Below are 17250 nucleotides of genomic sequence, written 5' to 3'. Positions count from 1 at the left end.
AAGAAAGAGGAAGAAGAAGGAAAAAAAACGAAAAGGAGAAAAACGAGCGGAAGAGTTGCGTGCACGTACGAAAGTACGGGATCGACGGAGACTTTGCCCGTTTTACTTTCACCGGCTCGGAAAAAAAGCGTACCTGGTGAGGAAGTCGGTTCCCACGGCGTCTGCGAGCCTTCAGCCCCGTGCACACGTATCCCAACAACCGGAAGTTGCGATCGCGACCTCCGTACTCTCCTTTAGGCTGCGTTTATAGTTCCTGACTCGCGTGCTTTTCGTCTCGCGTGCTTTTGGTCTCGCGAGACAAGCGGGTCATAAATTTCGAGCGGGTCGACGGACCCACTGTGCGAGGCACGAAAAAAGGTCTCTACGGCTTCACGGTTCGTTTAGGTAAACTACCGATAGCTTTCCTTTAAGGCGGTAGGATATCTTCGGAGACCTTTTTTTGTGCCACGCACAGCGGGGGGCACAGTGGGCCCGTCGACCCCGCTCGAAATTTCTGACCCGCTGTCTCGCGAGACCAAAAGCACGCGAGACGAAAAGCACGCGAGTCAGGAACTATAAACGCAGCCTTAAGCGTCGTCGTCTGCCCCTTACTACTTGTTAGCTGGCGACCGGTCGAGAAAGACAGCATCGTGGAGAGACAGAGAGAGAGAGTGAGGGAAGAGCCATGAACACCGATGATAGCTGTTCGAGAAGTCACCGACGCCGGTGCCGTGCAATTAAACTTAAATATTTACGATCCTAATATCCTAGAGATGCTCGCGGTACTCTCGCCAGCCCTAGAATGGAATTACCGTCGATAATAACAGTCGGACAGGCTGACTCTTTCTGCGAACGGCCTAGTCGTAAAACGACCCTCTTACGCTCCGAATCCTGAGGATCCAGCGGTGTAAACGTAATTCATAATTCAACTGTTACGCGACGCCGAGATTGCCGTAGGTGGAACAGGTGATCGACGAACCATCGGTGAACGGCAGAGTTCGTTTGCATAATTATTTGTTATTTACGTTATTCATTAGCCGAGTCGCGCGTCGCTTCTCTGTTATTTTCATTCGTTCTCTGTCGTTCGTCATTTCTTTCTCGCGGTTAGCTGAAGCGGCTAATGATGTCGACGACAGCGAGTGACGCGAGCGATACTAAAAGCTGCGAACCTCCTCGAGAACAGCGAAACCGATTTCGCAGGCTTCGCAGAAGCCGTTCCGCCGGGTCCACGAATAATATTTCAGTGTCCCGGAGTATCGGGAGCCGGTTGCGTCGCGACGAAACGGCGAAAGTATTTCCGTCTAATTAATTCAAGCCGGCGAATGAGGGATATGAGGGAGGACCGCAAAGGGTTAATCAAATCGATCCGGGGCTGGATTATTTTAGTCCCGATCGTAATTCCCGGAAGGGGCAAAAAATGATACGTCCATCGGGTTCGGTGACTCGGAAGCGGCGTGGCATGGCGTGGCACGGCTTGGCGTGGCGCGCAAAAAGGCAACGAGGGATTTCCGAGCGTCGAAACGTCAGGAGTCACGAGCGCGACTTAACCCTGCCTCTGTCCCCCCACCACGGCCGTCCTTTTTGCTTTGACAGCAACTTGCCGTCTCCCTCCTACTCACCAGCAACGTTTCACCTCTATCCCGGCGACTTCCACCTCCAAAGTCACCTCCATCGGCTAGCAGCACACCTTTGCCAGCCGTAGACCGGCGCGCCACCTCCGGCAGCCTCCTCACACCACCCACAGCGTAAAATTATAATCTGTCATATTCATCAGTACACCGTCCTCCACCCTCCTCCTCCTCCTCCTCCTCCTACTCCTCCTCCTATACCTCTTCTTCGTCGTCTACCTTCCTCTCTCTTCCTCTACCCTCTTGCTTCGCGTCGTGGTTTCTCCCTGTTCGAAGCAGCATAGTCGTCGGAGTCGGAATACTCACCCTCCCTCAACCCCTTCCAACCCTCTCCCTCCCTCACCCTCTCATCGTTCTCTTCCACCTTTCCTTCTTCTTCTCTCTTCGTTGCACACTCGCTTCGTCCATCTTCCGATTCCGTTTAGCTTCCTCCATTCTCGTTTCGTTTCTTCAACTGATTTCTAGAATTATTGTTTGTGCACTACTGAAAAAGTAATTCATTATTCTATACGGTAATTGTTTCACTTTTAGAAAATTCCATTTATGTTCGTTTTATTGAATTTGAAATTTGCAAAATCTTATTACTGTCAACTAATTGTTCTGTAGAAGAATATCAAGAATAAAGGCCCCTCTACCCTCTTGCTTCGCGTCGTCGTTTCTCCCTGTTCGAAACAGTATAGTCGTCGGAATACTCACCCTCCCTCAACCACTTTCAACCCTCTCCCTCTCTTTCATCGTTCTTCCACTATTCCTTCTTCTTCTCTCTTCGTTGTACACTTGCTTCGTCCATCTTCCGATTCCGTTTTGCTTCCTCTTCTCGTTTCATTTCTTCATCAAAGTTACCATGCCCTCCTACACTTGTTTCGCAGATGCCCTTTTCTGTCCTTGCCCTTTATACTCTGGCCTGTCATTCTTTCCACGCCGGTCTATTGCCACTTGCTTCGCCCTTTCTTCCTCGATTATTGCTGTACCGGGCCTTACCGGCGCCTTCGGGTTCACGCTCGATGGGGGTTCTACAATTGGGCGACTCGGCTGAACGCGTATTGTCCGACTATTGTTGTGGGCGTTGCATAGGAAAGTAGAATAGGACATTGGTGTGCGTAAAGCGCTCGCCTTGGCGTCAAATTATGTTTTGTCTATCGAGACTCCATTTTTCTTGTGATTTTGGCTAGGTCCAACAACAGGATCTCCATTGATCTCGAAAAAATGTTCAAAAATGATAAACAAACAAAAATCATGTGTCGAGACTCCATTTTTCTTGTGATTTTGGCTAGGTCCAACAACAGGGTCTCCATTGATCTCGAAGAAATGTTCAAAAATGATGAACAAAAAAAATCAATTATCAAGACTCCATTTTTCTCGTGACTTGGGTTAGGTCCAACAAGGGAATCTCCATTGATCTCGAAAAAATGTTCAAAAATGATAAACAAAAAGAAATCATGTGTCGAGACTCCATTTTTCTGGTGATTTTGGCTAGGTCCAACAACAAGATCTCCATTGATCTCGAAGAAATGTTCAAAAATGATAAACAAAAAAAATCAATTATCAAGACTCCATTTTTCTCGTGACTTGGGTTAGGTCCAAAAAGAGGATCTCCATTGATCTCGAAAAAATGTTCAAAAATGATCAACAACAAAAATCATCAAGAGAGAGAGTGACCAGAAAAAACATTCTCACTTTTACCTCCCGTTCACCATTCCACCTTCTCCGTTCTCTTCGTGTTCGCGATTACTGGCTGATCGCAACCTTTTCCTTCTCCTCCCAACCCTCTGCTTCGCCCCTCGATCGCTAGCTACCACCCCTCGTTTTCATCCCCATCCGAGCATCCCCGACGGTGATCTCGATCGCACCACCTACCTCGTTGAACCGGCTGACGGGGCAGGTAGAAACGAAGGTAAGGTGTCTTCATTTATATTATAATCTTCTCTTCCCCGTCTCGTTCTTATGCATCGAATTCGAGCGACGTGGCCTCTCGCCACGGTTGCCACCCCTTTTTCTCCTCTTCGTCCTCTTCTGCCACCCCTCTTCGAGTCCTCTACCGCGGAGTCGCCGCGTTCCTCTCTTTGACGTTCCATTTGTGACGTTTATTGGTCCCGTTTTTGTTTCTCGCTTCGCCATTGTTCTTGCTTCTCTTGGACTACCATTCTCTCTCGCTACCAACCCCTCTTTCTCTTTATTCGTCTCTTTGTTTGATAACCTAATAGAAAGTTCCGCCACGCACTTTTCCGACTTTCTTCGCCGTCGACGTGGATGCTAGTTTCGTTATTTCATTTTGTTATTTTGTAATTGAATACTGTTGGAATTTATTTTATAAATACAGAACAAAATCAATCTATTAGTTCTTTAGAAGGAAGGTGGATCCTCGATCTTCGGTTGTTCTATGACCGTTGCTTTTCTGTTCTTAGCCTGAGCGTTTCTCATTCGCGACGTTTTTTTTCGAACTGTGAAGACGTGTCTTTGCGTGCCTCTGATATACCGTTTTTTAATAAACTTATAGTTTTTCTTTCCACACAAAGACTAGTTTATATACCCATATTTCAATAAATATACGGGACGGACATACGAACGGCGTTACCGGGGATTAAAATTCTGGGTCGGCGGCTGTGACCGCGGGAGCTACTGGCTTGAATACGGGAGCTACTATTACAGCAGAGTTCCTGTCAGATTTCGGCGAATGGCGCTCGAAACAACGATGGAAAATGCTAATCTGAAATGCTGAATTATTTCTACTATTTTTATTACTTTTATTCTGAAATTGTTTGATAATTCCAACTCGCCGTACGAGGTTTGAGAAAAATATACGCGGAATTTTAGTTTTTCACACAAAAAATGCTAATCTGAAATACTGAATTATTTCTACTATTTTTATTACTTTTATTCTGAAATTGTTTGATAATTCCAACTCGCCGTACGAGGTTTGAGCATAATATACGCGCGTAATTTTAGTTTTTCTCAAAAAATCTTGCACTTCTCGAACGCAATTTTCGGTATGGTGTTTAGCTCCTTTAACGGATCTGTCTTTGTCTCTTCAATGTTGGCAAAGCGCCGTCCTCTCGCGATTCTTTTCACGCTACTATTTTTGGCAAAAAATTGACAATCAAGCAGTGAAGTGTGCGCAGGTGCATTGTCATGGTCACAAGTAAAAAATCGCTGAGCACACCTAAACGCGTGTAACCTTTTCGACAACCAACAGCCAGAGTATGGCAATAATCAACTAATATTTAAAAATGGCTAATAGTCTTTTTGAATGTTAGTCATAGAAAAATAGTCATTAGACAAAACTTTTTGATTAGTTAGTGATAACTAAATGGCACATAGCTAGTCACAGCTCTAACTAATCGTTAGCTATTGCTTATTAGTGAATTAGTAGTTGATGATCAGTCATCAATCTTTAGTCAGCAGTCACTATTGTGCGATTAACATACAGTAATATTATTAATCACTTATCACTAGACTGCGGATTTTATGCATTTATGACAAAAATGAGCACGTGCAATTTAAAGCAGTGGCCGAATTACGAAGATTTAAGGACAACAGTTTACTAATTTCAGCTGAATAAGACAATTAAAAGGAAAAAGAATTTTCTATTTGGCTCCTGTGTCTTGCAATCAATGCAAACATTTTTTTATTTTGCATAAAGATCCGCAGTCTAGTTATCACTAACTAATCGAAAAGTTTTGACTAATGACTATTTTGCTATGACTAACATTCAAAAAGACCATTAGTCATTTTTAAATATTAGTTGATTATTGCCCTATTCTACCAACAGCAGACTAAGCATCCAATATGGCCACCTATGTCAACATACGTGAAGGACAACTGTACCGACACAACAAAAAAACATTATAGCAATTGGACTTATGCAGCCCGGGTTTACAAATTCGCGTATATTTTTATCAAACCTCGTATAATGTAGTGAAAAGAAGTGGAGCTAGTAGCATAATAACGATCCACTAGTGCGTCTAGTCCACTCTGCGAATGAACAGCTTTCCATCGGGGGTCCGAACAATATTATAATTCGCTGGAAATCGGCGTGGTCCGACCACGGTCCAGACGCAAACAGTCGAGGCTCGTTTCGCGAATTTTTGCGCCGGTCGCGCCGATAGTCGGACGCCATAACGCCGCAACGTCATCACGGTAATATGTACGCGGTAAACACTAACAATCGCAGAGACACGACGGCTCGCCGGCATAGATCAGAGAAAGAGAGCGAATAGCAGAGCGAAACGAACGGACAGTTCGCTGGGGGAGAGGGTTGCTGGATAGGGAAAGGGTGGCGATGAGCGAAAGGGTTGGAAAGGGACGGTTAGATAGAACGTAAATGAGAGCGTGGAGCGGGTGCTGGCAAGCAGGTATTCTCGTTGACGAACCAATTCATTATTATCCGGGATAAATAATGCGCTGTGTGCCTTGCGGTAACAGGAATTGTTCAATTTCCTTGTCGGTGTGCCGGCGCTCTCGCGCGCATATAAACTGTACGAGCAATGCATAAGCGCGATGGCGGGGCGGTGTGCAGTTATACATATCGGAACGCGCACACTTTAAATAGATCGCACGTGTAATTATTAGCGCGGACGCACGAACCTCACGGCGCACTTTCCCAAAAATGTAAAACGCCGCTGGATACACGGATATAGGGGTTGCGTGCTGGAACGATGGGTGCGGGCGCATGGGCGGAGGGTGACGGGCATCGTCGATGAAACGAGATTAATTAGCGACGCGTCGAAAATTCTAGTCGGATCGAATTTCCACGGGGGGTGCAATTGTTGTCGAGCAACGGCCGCACCGATGCTCGCGCTATTATGCAACCTTTTTGCCGTAGTAATCACGCGTTGCCGATTGAAAAACAAGTCTCGAGACTCCCGCGGCTCGCTCCGCTCCGGCCGATTCCGAGGAACAAGATCTTTTTGCGCAGCTCCACCGTAATCAAGTGCAGCGCTACGCGTCATAAATAATTGGAGGAAAGTTGCCAAATGCATCTGGTCACCCAAATACTACCCCGCGAATGAATTACTTGTTATTTATTACGTTTGCGCGACCCGCTACAACGCAACCGGTTTGCCGTGATAGCGTGTTATTTGTTTCGCACTACGAACTCTGACATAAGTAAATTTTTATTCGATGAAATACCTACTTTGATGCAGGATAAATATTTGCTGATGCGGTCGACACCTTTGTTTGTGCTTGAAACACTACATTTAAAGTTTCGAGATTGTAAATACTATATGCGGGTGTTTAAAGTTGAGGAAGAAAATCAATTTCCATCTCACTCCACTTTGCTGCAGTTCAGGTACAACATTTTTAAGTTTCGAGATTGTAAATACTATATGCGAGTAATCAAAAGTTGAAGAAGAAAATCAATTTCTGTTTCACTCCACTTTCCTGCAATTCAAGTGGAACATTTTTATCTTATGTAAAGATGCGCAATGAAATAGTTCATCATCTTCAATAGTTCAAGTGTATGTGTTCTACGAATAAATGGATCTCGTTATCACTTCCACCGGTTAGTGTTTCAAGATTGTAAATACTATATGCCAGTAATTAATATTAAAAGTTTAGGAAGAAAATCAATTTCTATTTCACTCCACTTTCCTGCAATTCAAGTGGAACATTTTTATCTTATGTAAAGATGCGCAATGAAATAGTTCATCATCTTCAATAGTTCAAGTGTATGTGTTCTACGAAATTATGGATCTCGCCATCATTTCCACCGGTTAGTGTTTCAAGATTGTAAATACTATATGCCAGTAATTAAAAAATTAAAAGTTGAGGAAGAAAATCAATGTCTATGTCGCTCCAGTTCGTTGCAATTCGAGAAGAACATTTTTGTCTTACGTAAAGATGCGCAATAAAATAGTTCATCAAAGTGTATGTGTTCTACGAATAGTGCGCCATGTAATCAGAAGAACACGTGCGAGAGAATATAGACGAATTTAATGAACCTGTCGTTCCAGCGGTCGGGTATACCCCTTTTACGTCTTGGTTTTGATTTGATACGGTGCATCACAATAATTTTGACAGTGTCGGAGCGGTCACGTTTCGTCGGGACGTCGTATATCGCGAAACATCACGGTCCGTGCGTCCAGCGGACGATTTTCGAGGAAGCGAGAGTCAGCAACGGTACCCAAGCAACCCTCTGCGCCATCCTGTTGGAATAGACTCATTATGCTCGTGACTGGTCCAGCTATGTTAGCCAGTTCGAAAACAACTATTGCGTTTCTCTGCCTTCCTCTACCTCCCTCTTTCTCATTCCTCTTCGCTTTCTCTCTTGCCATCTCTATCTTTGTCTCTCGATCTTTCCCTGACAGCCGGCTGACGTTTCCAGACGCATGCAGCTGGTATCTGCTCTGATAAATAGTCGTAGATCGATTGATAAGGCCAGCGAGACGTCTGAACGATTCCGCAGGAAGTGCTCCTGGAAGCGTGCAGCGGGAAGGATTGAGACAAACATGTTTGTTGCTGGGATGTTTGTCGAAGTTTCTTGATGGATGACCGCTAGTGTACCGACGGGAACATCCAGACTTATTTATTGGGGTTGCTTCTCTTATCGACAGACCCTCCCCTAATTAGAGAGGCGTGCAACGTTGTGCTACATGAAAATTTTATGCGTACACATACAAAAAAAAAAAAGAATAAAATCCACGGGAAGGTAAATATTTCTGCAAAATTTAATTTGCAACTGCGTTTTGGTCAGATATCGAATTCTTATTCAAACTTCATTAATTATGGAGTCCACAGTCCCGGAAACGATTCTACGTAGCGAAATCGAACACGTTCGCGAACTGGACGTAGAAACAGGTCGTTGCAGCGATCTTTACGTAATCGAGCCCGCTTATTGCACAAGTGCATCGCGGACAAGCGCATCCGAGTGCGACCATTCATCTTAACCCGCCCACGCGATTCACGGCGGGTAAATAAACGTGTCACCGGTGCGTAACTCATTCCAACCCCGCGTGTCCGCGGTCTGGACTCTGAAAATGGGACACCTGGCTCGCTCCGATCATCTCATCCCCGTCGACTGAACTGTGTTTCGTCGCTATTTTCGCGAGCTCTACTCAAAAAATTCGGACCATGGCGTTTTTATGGGAGAGCACGTAAACTTCGAGGTTATGGACAATCTATATAACTCGGAATCTTGCCAGTTAGTCGCGTGGAATGTTAGAATACTTGGTTCATTCACTTTGTTCTTTTTTTTTTTATTTTACGACGTTCAATTTGTTCTAATTGTGTTAACGATGTAGATTTCTGTTTTTTTTTTCTGGCGTTGTCAAAAAGAAAAGAAATAAATGAATTATAATTGCATAAAATGTTATTTTCGCGTTCGATACAGATCGTAGACAGATAATTGTAGATCTATCGCGAAATAAAAGTGTTCGACTGGGCGGCGTGAAATCAGAGCCGAATGTTTTTGCGCGCGTCCGAATAAATCGGAGCGAACGCGCGCGGTTTTGTTGTCCACGTGGTGCATGGTTCAGCAACCGGGACCATTATACTCGCGGGGGTAAACAGCAGTTAGTTTTGAAGCGGCGGCGGCGGCGGCGGCTACGACAGCGGCGCGCAACGATGCCGGAAAGGGGGCGGCACGCGTGTGTTTGACGAATTACACGGCTCGACGAGATCGAAAGTAAAGTTCTTTCTCTCTCTCTCTCTCTCTCTGCGACCTGTCTGTGTGTCCTCTCTCAGCTGTCGCACGCGCAGTCCGTTCGATGACCCGAATTTTTTCACCCGGCGGAGCCCCATTTTTCTTCTGCCCGCCGCGCCACGCCGGAATTCCTCCTTCCGCATACCGAAGCCGCCGGAATTCCAGGATTTTCGGCCACCGAGTCCCGTGTTTGCTGATCGCCTCCTCCATTATTAACCCCCTGCGGTCTCACGCCTTCCTGATCTCTTATTCTAATCCGATGATCGACCGGTTTCGTCCCGATTTCGCCCTCCTTCCGTTGCGGGCTGCGTTTCGACGCTCTTCAAGCAGATAGGTGTAAATAGGGCGTGGAACAATTATTCTAATTCGGAACTGCATTTTATTTGTCATCTACTGATGATTTATTTATGTTAGATACAGGTGTAGGGATGGGACCGCCTTCAAACTCGATCTTCACTCTCGGAACACCCTGTATGCACGGCAATGATTTATTTGCAGTGTTTTTATAATTGTACCAAACGACCTGATTTTTTGTATAATCAATTAGAAGCATTGGTTTACGAAATGGTTTACAAGGTTACATGCAAAAGTAAAAAAGGGATTTTTTTTAAACTTTTTTATTTGGGCCCTTAATGTGTGTGTGTGTGACAATTTTAAATATATGTTTTGTAGATCTATGTTAGTTATACACACGAAGAAAATTTCATCGAAATCGGTTGACGCAGGAAAAAATGACACGCATCGAAAGATGTACGATTCTGAGGATTTAATACAACTACGATTTTCACCATTTTTATCCGCTTGTAGCTCGTGTGTATGTTAAACGATTTTGATGAAATTTTCAGCATGTATGTAACTACTATGTATAAATGTATAAAACATATATTTTACATTTTCTTTAGGGGCTCAAATAATATAGTTTTAAGAAATGCTTTTTTTATTTTTGCATGCAACCTTGTAAATTGTAATTTTTGGAAAATCTTCTTTGCATATCATTTCGTAAATCAATGCTTCTAATTGATTAGAAAAAAGTCAGGTCGATTGGTACAATTATAAAAAAAGTCATTCTATTTTAAAGAGCGTACGAATACTTTTTACACCCGTTTGTACACCAGGAAGAACTGTATCATCGGAAACATTTCATAGTTTGGTGAGATGTCTAATCATTGCAGTATAATTAACCAATTCCCTGAACAGTTTATAACAACATGAATATTATTGGAGTAATTGTTGTTGTTATTACATAATAAAATACCAGCGAGAACATCATCAATTCAGCCGGGTACTTGTTAATAAACATATTGAAATCCCCATAATATTTTGACTACCCTGCTCTATTCACTTAAATGTAATAAAAATCGATTGTTTCACGTTCAGCAAAAAGATGTGTCCCATGTATAAAACGTGTATATCTTCTTAAAATACAATAAATCTGTTCCGAAACAAGACATTCGAGTATCAAAGCCAAATTAATCGGAATTAATTTAACGAACCGTTTAACAAGGGTTGAATTTAATTTTCTTTCAAGAAAGAGCAAAGAGTTTGCAGTAGGTAAGTTGGGCAAATTCGTTATTGGATAGTAAATGTTTGCACGAATTTACAAACGGATTAAACCGGTGGTGAAACATGCAAAAATCCGAGTTCATTTTTAATTCGAGTAAAACGACTTTGATAGGTTCCTGAATATATTTTTCAGTTTGTTGAAACTGTTGGAAAGTTTTATTCGAAGCGGCAGAAGTGTTATCTTCGCGACTATATAAATCGTTTATGGAAATACGGAAAGTATTACGAGACAAGTTCCCTCCGGGGTCACGGGATTCCACTATCGCAAGCAATCCAACGATCAACCCCTTTCACTTTCGGCCTGTGTTTCGAGTTGAAAGGCAATTGTGTGCGTCCCGTCGCATGCAGCGTGTCGATGCAAATAGAGTGGGTGGCGTTAAGTGTTTTAAAGGTAGCGGAACTTCGATGGAGGGCGAAATTCGAGCAAGGTCACCATTAACAGCTCATCCCGGCCAACTATGTACACGTCGATTCATTTCCTTAAATCGCTAAGCACATCAAAGCTTACAGTTTATGCGATACTGGGTCTACAAGCATTATCCTCTCCCTCAAACAATTAACCGATTCAGCTATCACACGGATAGCGATTATTAACACGCACCACCACTCTGCCGATGTTATTTCTTTCCTTAAATTTTATTTTATCTGTCGTAAGTCGAAAATGTCATTTTTTCAACCGTACGGAGACGTTCACACTTTTCCAAAATCTGTTCCGGACGTGTCAAATTTTCCGAAACTTTTCCGCGTCTCGGGTCACGCTTCGAGGTGACGAATTTTTTAAAAAATCTCCGCGCAAGTGTTTCCTCAAGAGTTTTACCCATCCAAACTCGAAGCACGGCATGATGACGAATTTCTCGAAATTTTTCGTTCAACTTGCTAGACAAGAGACGAATTTCCGTAATTTCGAGGATCGTGATTTTTCCACGCGAATTGTTTGAAACTGACGTCGGCGAGACAAATTTGAACAGGGAGCTTTTCTCGAGTTTTTCCTCGTCGCGACGAAATTCTTTGGGTCTCTCTTGCAGCTTGCGTGAAACTGTTCGAGAACAATGAAGTTTACGAAATGTTCCTCGAGAAAAATATATTTTTCGTTAAGCACATGCCGCAAACAATTAAAAATAATGGGAACACGGTGTTCCATAATTTTTAAAAGAATGTCCCGTGGGCGAGGACGAGAAGCAAGACCGCAAATAAATATAATTTTTAAGCAGGAAGTGGAGAAACGAAGCCGGCGAAAATATTTGCGCAATTGACCGCGGCGAAAAAGTTTCGACTTTTTTCCTGCGGGTTGGCCGGTTGCATTTTTAATCTAGCTTGTGGACATTGGAATGCGATCGGCCGTGTGAAACGCAGGAGACGCTGTCGGCGCGCTGCATGCAGTCCCCGAGGCCGGTAATTTCATAATTCAGCCGCCGCGGTTGAAATTATTCCGCGGACTATGGATAAATTACGTCGGGGCAGGAATCACGTGCGCGCACGCGTCGCCCTACGCAAACATTTGCTATCAGCTTAATATCGCATCGAAAATGCTTGATGAATGGACCCGCGTGTTCTCCTGCCATGCCGGCGCGCGGCGCGGCGCATCCGCTGCGGCCCGGCCCGCTCCGAAAATTTGTCGGATTCTTTTCGCCCGATTTCTACACCCCGGCCACGTTTTTCTCGTTTTTTTTCCAACTCCCTCCTCCATCCCGGCAGCCACCGCTCTCGCCGTGACATTTCCAATTTAACGCGTTTTGTGCGGTCTAATTGGACGCCATTCGACTTTTCCTTCGCGAAACGTGCGCAGAAGTGCTTAACATTTTACGTACCGTGTGCCCGCAACCACGCTCAATTGAAATTTTTCGATATTTTGTTACGCATAATCCGCGTAATGACTGGTTTATTTAACCGCCGACGCTGCCCTCCCCCTCCCCCTCGCCAAATGAATGCTTCATTTGGAATTATTTTTCTGCGCAGCGAATTTATAATTCGTCGCGTTCAAATGATCTCTGCGGTTCTCGCCGCGGACTCTACAATATTTATTTATTTTCCGTCTCGATATCCTTGTTTATTATTACCACGCTTATATTAGCTGGGCGAGTTGTCGTTGTTGTTGTATGCGACAAATCTTGTAATCGAATTTTAAACCACTTCCCGACGACTTGAAACTGTAAAGATAGCTCAGAACTGGATGACAATGCGATATTTAAAAAGAAATTTAAAAAAAAAACTGTGCATTCAGGAGAAAAAAAGTTTTGAAATATTAAATCCGTTAATAAAGCATCACATCTCGTCGCGCGACGCTCGGTAGTACGTGATCGCGATCAGCGATCCCCACTCCGCGCCAGCGCTCCCTACTCCACTCATCCCCACTCCACTGACCCATTTCGCACCGAAGGAGCTCAGTCAGCGTGGTGTTCCACTCATTCAGTTCTATTTCGGACAATTCCGGACTCCATCAAAAGACTTCGTCTCTCGGAGTCATCCCCTCATTCTATCTCGCGTATTTCCACATCTTGATTTTCTATATCTCACTATTTCATACCAGTATTACTATATCTTGCGTTCCATTTAAAAAAGACTAAAAAGTAGAAAATAAAAAAAAATATATATATAAAGAAACCTTTTTAAAAAGCACGCTTATATTAAAATGCACTGAAAAGGAGAAAATAATTTTTTTAGACATTAGTGACTATAAATAAAAGCGTGGAACGCCCACCAAGATTACGTCAATATAGTTTAGCGCTTCACGCTTTTTTTTGTAGTCACTGATGTCTAAAAAAATTATTTTCTCCTTTTTAGTGCATTTTAATAGAAGCATGGTTTTTAAAAAGTTTTTTTTTGATATATTTTTTGTAATTTAGCAGCTTAGGGAAATAGAGGACTTTGAAAGAGACAGTGTTTATTATTAGACAAAAGTGAGTTACATGAATTTCAAAATTGTTGGAAAATTTAAAAAATTGAAGATGTCAGTACATGACTTCTCCTCAATTTAATTTCTATTTCTTGCAGTCTACTTATTATTAATTGATAGAAAAATCTGTACATCGAATAATTGTATAGGGGTAGTTTCAGCGAATTAGTGGATCGGAAAAGTGAATGGGGAAACATTACCGATTGGGAAAGCCATTAGAGGGACTTCGGTGGCTATCGTCGAAGGTTATCAATTAATCCCGCGCGATACAGGGCAGTCAGCCGAAAATTAATATTTCTAGCGATAAATATTGCGGGCGCAAACCGCGTAAGCGCGCCGCGTGAACGCCGCGCTGCGCCGTGCGTAAATAACGCACCGAGAACCCATCGTTTAGATAACAGAAGCTTTGTTTCGATTACTGTAGGGGTTCCCAACAGACTTTCCGCCTCTGTTAATTCTCTTCAGATTTTTCCTTGTTCCTGCGCTGCACAAACGGAGCAATTCTAAGGCCAACGTGCAATCTAATATAAATGACTTGCTAACTCGATCTTCTTTAACCAAACTTACGTTCTTCGAGTAAACCTTGTACCTCGTAGCTTTTTTCTTGATTTTGCTAGTCTTGTTAAATTGCGATTAACCCATAAAAACCCCCAGTTCGATTATATTATTATAAACTTTTCTTTTACAAGAGTAGTTTGTATTTGTTATACTTTTGCACTCAAACAATTCCCCGGACGACGAACACTCGATATCATGCGATGAATCAACGCGGAATTAAAAAGATGTATTCGAATAATTGGTAAAATGTAATAATGAAAACTGTATTTAGGAAACAATGGATAGCGGTTGTAAGTGGCCGGTATCTCCGTGCAGCGTGCCTGAAAATTCCCATTTTCATCAATCACTCGGCAAAAGCCGAAGCTCGTTAAATGAGAAGTAAAATAGAAACTTCGTTAATTTCCATTAAAGTTTTCGGGCTGATTGTGTTTCACACATTTCCATATACGCGGGACGCGCGCGCGCGTGTATGCATAAAATCTGCGGGTTCAATTATCGCACTTGAAATTCACTTTCACGGGGTCGCGACGAATCCACACACGCGCATTCAACAAATTAAAATTTCATGTAAAATCCGTTAAACAGCCGCGGCGCCGAGCAGTGCCACGCGAATTCCGCATTAAACGTATCGAAAGAATAAAAAGGTCACATCGACGCCAAGGTAATCAAAAAAACCTGTTTCGATCAAACCAGTGATAAGCTGCGAGCTGTTCATCGATCATCCCCCCGACAGCGATGCAAAATTTGCAAAAATTCTGTGAAACACGATAATAACCGTCGTATCGGAATGGGGGAGGAAAAATAGCGACGCGATAGACTGCTGTGTCCTGAATTTACGGTGGAACAGACGCGAGTGACAGGTGCCACCAAATACCATCAAGGTCGACCATGACCCTCTCGAGGTGTTTACTTTCCGTCGATCGATCGTCACGACAGTTTCGCGTTTTTGGGACGTTGACCGTGTACGGATGCACGCCGGAAGTATACGAGACCGGATGAAAGGGTGGAAACTCCACTGGAAAACTCTATTTTTTAACTCACCGCATCCTGTCGTCGCGCGTACAACAATGCCGACCAGTCGAAACGGTTTTGCATCAGAGACGTAACTCCAGAATCACCGCTCTCGATCGCGCGTTTGTTGCGTCTGCCAACCTGTGCGATTCGGCATAACAAAAAACTTCAGGAACACGATTCACCCTTTGCACTCGGAGCTACAGTGGCCCACAAAAGTGTTCGTGCACCCTCTAAAACGACCTGATGTTTTGTAAGCAATTAGAAGCATTTATTTACTAAATGATATGCAAAAATGATTCTCCAAAATTATAATATACAAGGTTACATGCAAAAATAAGAGGCATTTATTAAAACTTTTTTATTTTGGGCCCTTAATGAAAATTTAAAATATATGTTAGTTATACACATACTGAAAATCTCATCGAAATCGATTGAGATACACACGAGCTACAATCGGTTAAAAATTGTGAAAATCGTAGTTTTATTAAATCCACAGAATCGTTCAACTTTCGACGAGTTTCGCTTTTTCCTGCGTCAACCGATTTCGATGAAATTTTCAGCACGTGTATAACTCGCATAGATCTACAAAACAAATATTTTAAATTTTCATTAAGGGCCCAAATAAAAAAGTTTTAAAAAATGCCTTTTTTATTTTTACAAAAATGTACGGCGTCCAATTACCGGCGTTAAACACTGGTAAAGAAATTTTATTTACTCTTGGTTACAGCCACAATTTTTTAAAGAGCTCGTCGACACTGATCTTTACACATTTATAACTCGGAGCATCATGTTCTACGAGCCCATGCAATTTTATTAAAATCCACGATTTTGTTCAGCTAATATCAAATCACCTCGAGGCTGCCAGGCCAGAAAATAGAATTTTAAAGAAAACATTTGATGGAATTTAAAAAATGTATGTTCAATATTGTTCAATGATATAATTTCCATTATTCGTAACAACTTGTTGCCATCTTCCAGAAAACTCGTTAATACCTGTTTCCCAATCACTCAATATTAGACTGCGGATTTTTAGGCAAAATAAAAATGTTTTGCATTGATCATGGGAAGCAGGAATAACATAAAGATTGATTTCATCCCTTAACGACTTTACATGAAAATCAACATTACAACATTCTTGAATTCTTTCCAATTAAATATCCGGAATCAACTCACTAGTAACACATGTGTTTCTCTTAAAAAATTATTACTTAATTTAAAATGCGACGAAATTTTCTCTCCAACCTAATAAATTCGGGTTCCAACAAGTGTCTGATGGTTTGCTCCTTATTTTTACAAGAGGAGATCGGGGAAGAAAGTGACCTGCGAAGGTCGAGGTTTTTCTCCGAATGACCAGACTTATGGGCAGCGTCCAGAGCGATCGATCTATGGGAACACGGGGTGGGTTCACCGTAGATTGAAGCTACCCCGCCGTGCCGGTAGCTGACTGAAATTATTCCGGCGCGCCGCATAACGTCCCAGGAACTCTTGACTCCTTTGTCCGAAACGACGTCTGAAATCGTAAAACTGCACTCAATTAAAGGGTTAGACTGCTCGTCAAACGTTACTGCCCACTTGCTGCGGGACGTTCGCTCCGTCTGGTCGCGATAACGCTCGTCGCAATAAACCCAGGGGCTATCCTGCCTGCACATAGGTACACCTGCATACATATACCTACGCGAGCCTGTCTGTATGTATAATAAACCCCAAATATCGTTCACACAGAGACGAGAGAACGCGGATGTCTGCAATACGTACACGCGTCTGCAACACATATACATACACGAGCGTCGTACGTGCTTACCTGGACGGTTTCGCGGGACTATCAATTCCTCTATTAACCGCTTATTCCCGCCGTTTTTCGATTTTCATCTGATTTCAGCCCGTTGTTATCGCTTCCCGCTTTTTATTCATATTTTACGTTGCGGTCTCCGTTTTTTATTTGCCGACAGATCTTTAACCGTTCGGGAGTCTTG

At 43.1% G+C, this 17250-nt stretch overlaps 1 protein-coding gene across 14 annotated transcripts in view; it reads right to left on the bottom strand.

The window, feature by feature from the left end:
* The window catches only part of LOC143213706 (uncharacterized), a 235578-nt gene that overhangs the window by 24921 nt on the left and 193407 nt on the right, over nucleotides 1-17250 (bottom strand). For 9 of the 14 annotated variants that reach the window (XM_076433799.1, XM_076433807.1, XM_076433805.1 and 6 more), the window contains one exon: nucleotides 573-16787. The exons of 2 other annotated variants lie outside the window; for them this stretch is intronic. In XM_076433799.1, coding sequence (XP_076289914.1) covers nucleotides 16486-16787 — 302 coding nt within the window. In that variant the 3' untranslated portion in view covers nucleotides 573-16485. Of the gene's footprint in view, nucleotides 1-572; nucleotides 16788-17250 lie in introns of those variants that run through there. 3 more of the 14 variants (XR_013010010.1, XR_013010011.1, XM_076433813.1) reach the window with 2 other exon arrangements.

Source organism: Lasioglossum baleicum, chromosome 11 (assembly GCF_051020765.1).
Source record: "Lasioglossum baleicum chromosome 11, iyLasBale1, whole genome shotgun sequence".
Classification (NCBI taxonomy): domain Eukaryota; kingdom Metazoa; phylum Arthropoda; class Insecta; order Hymenoptera; family Halictidae; genus Lasioglossum; species Lasioglossum baleicum.
Note: the sequence above shows the minus strand (reverse complement) of the source record. Positions and strands in the feature narration are given on the sequence as shown.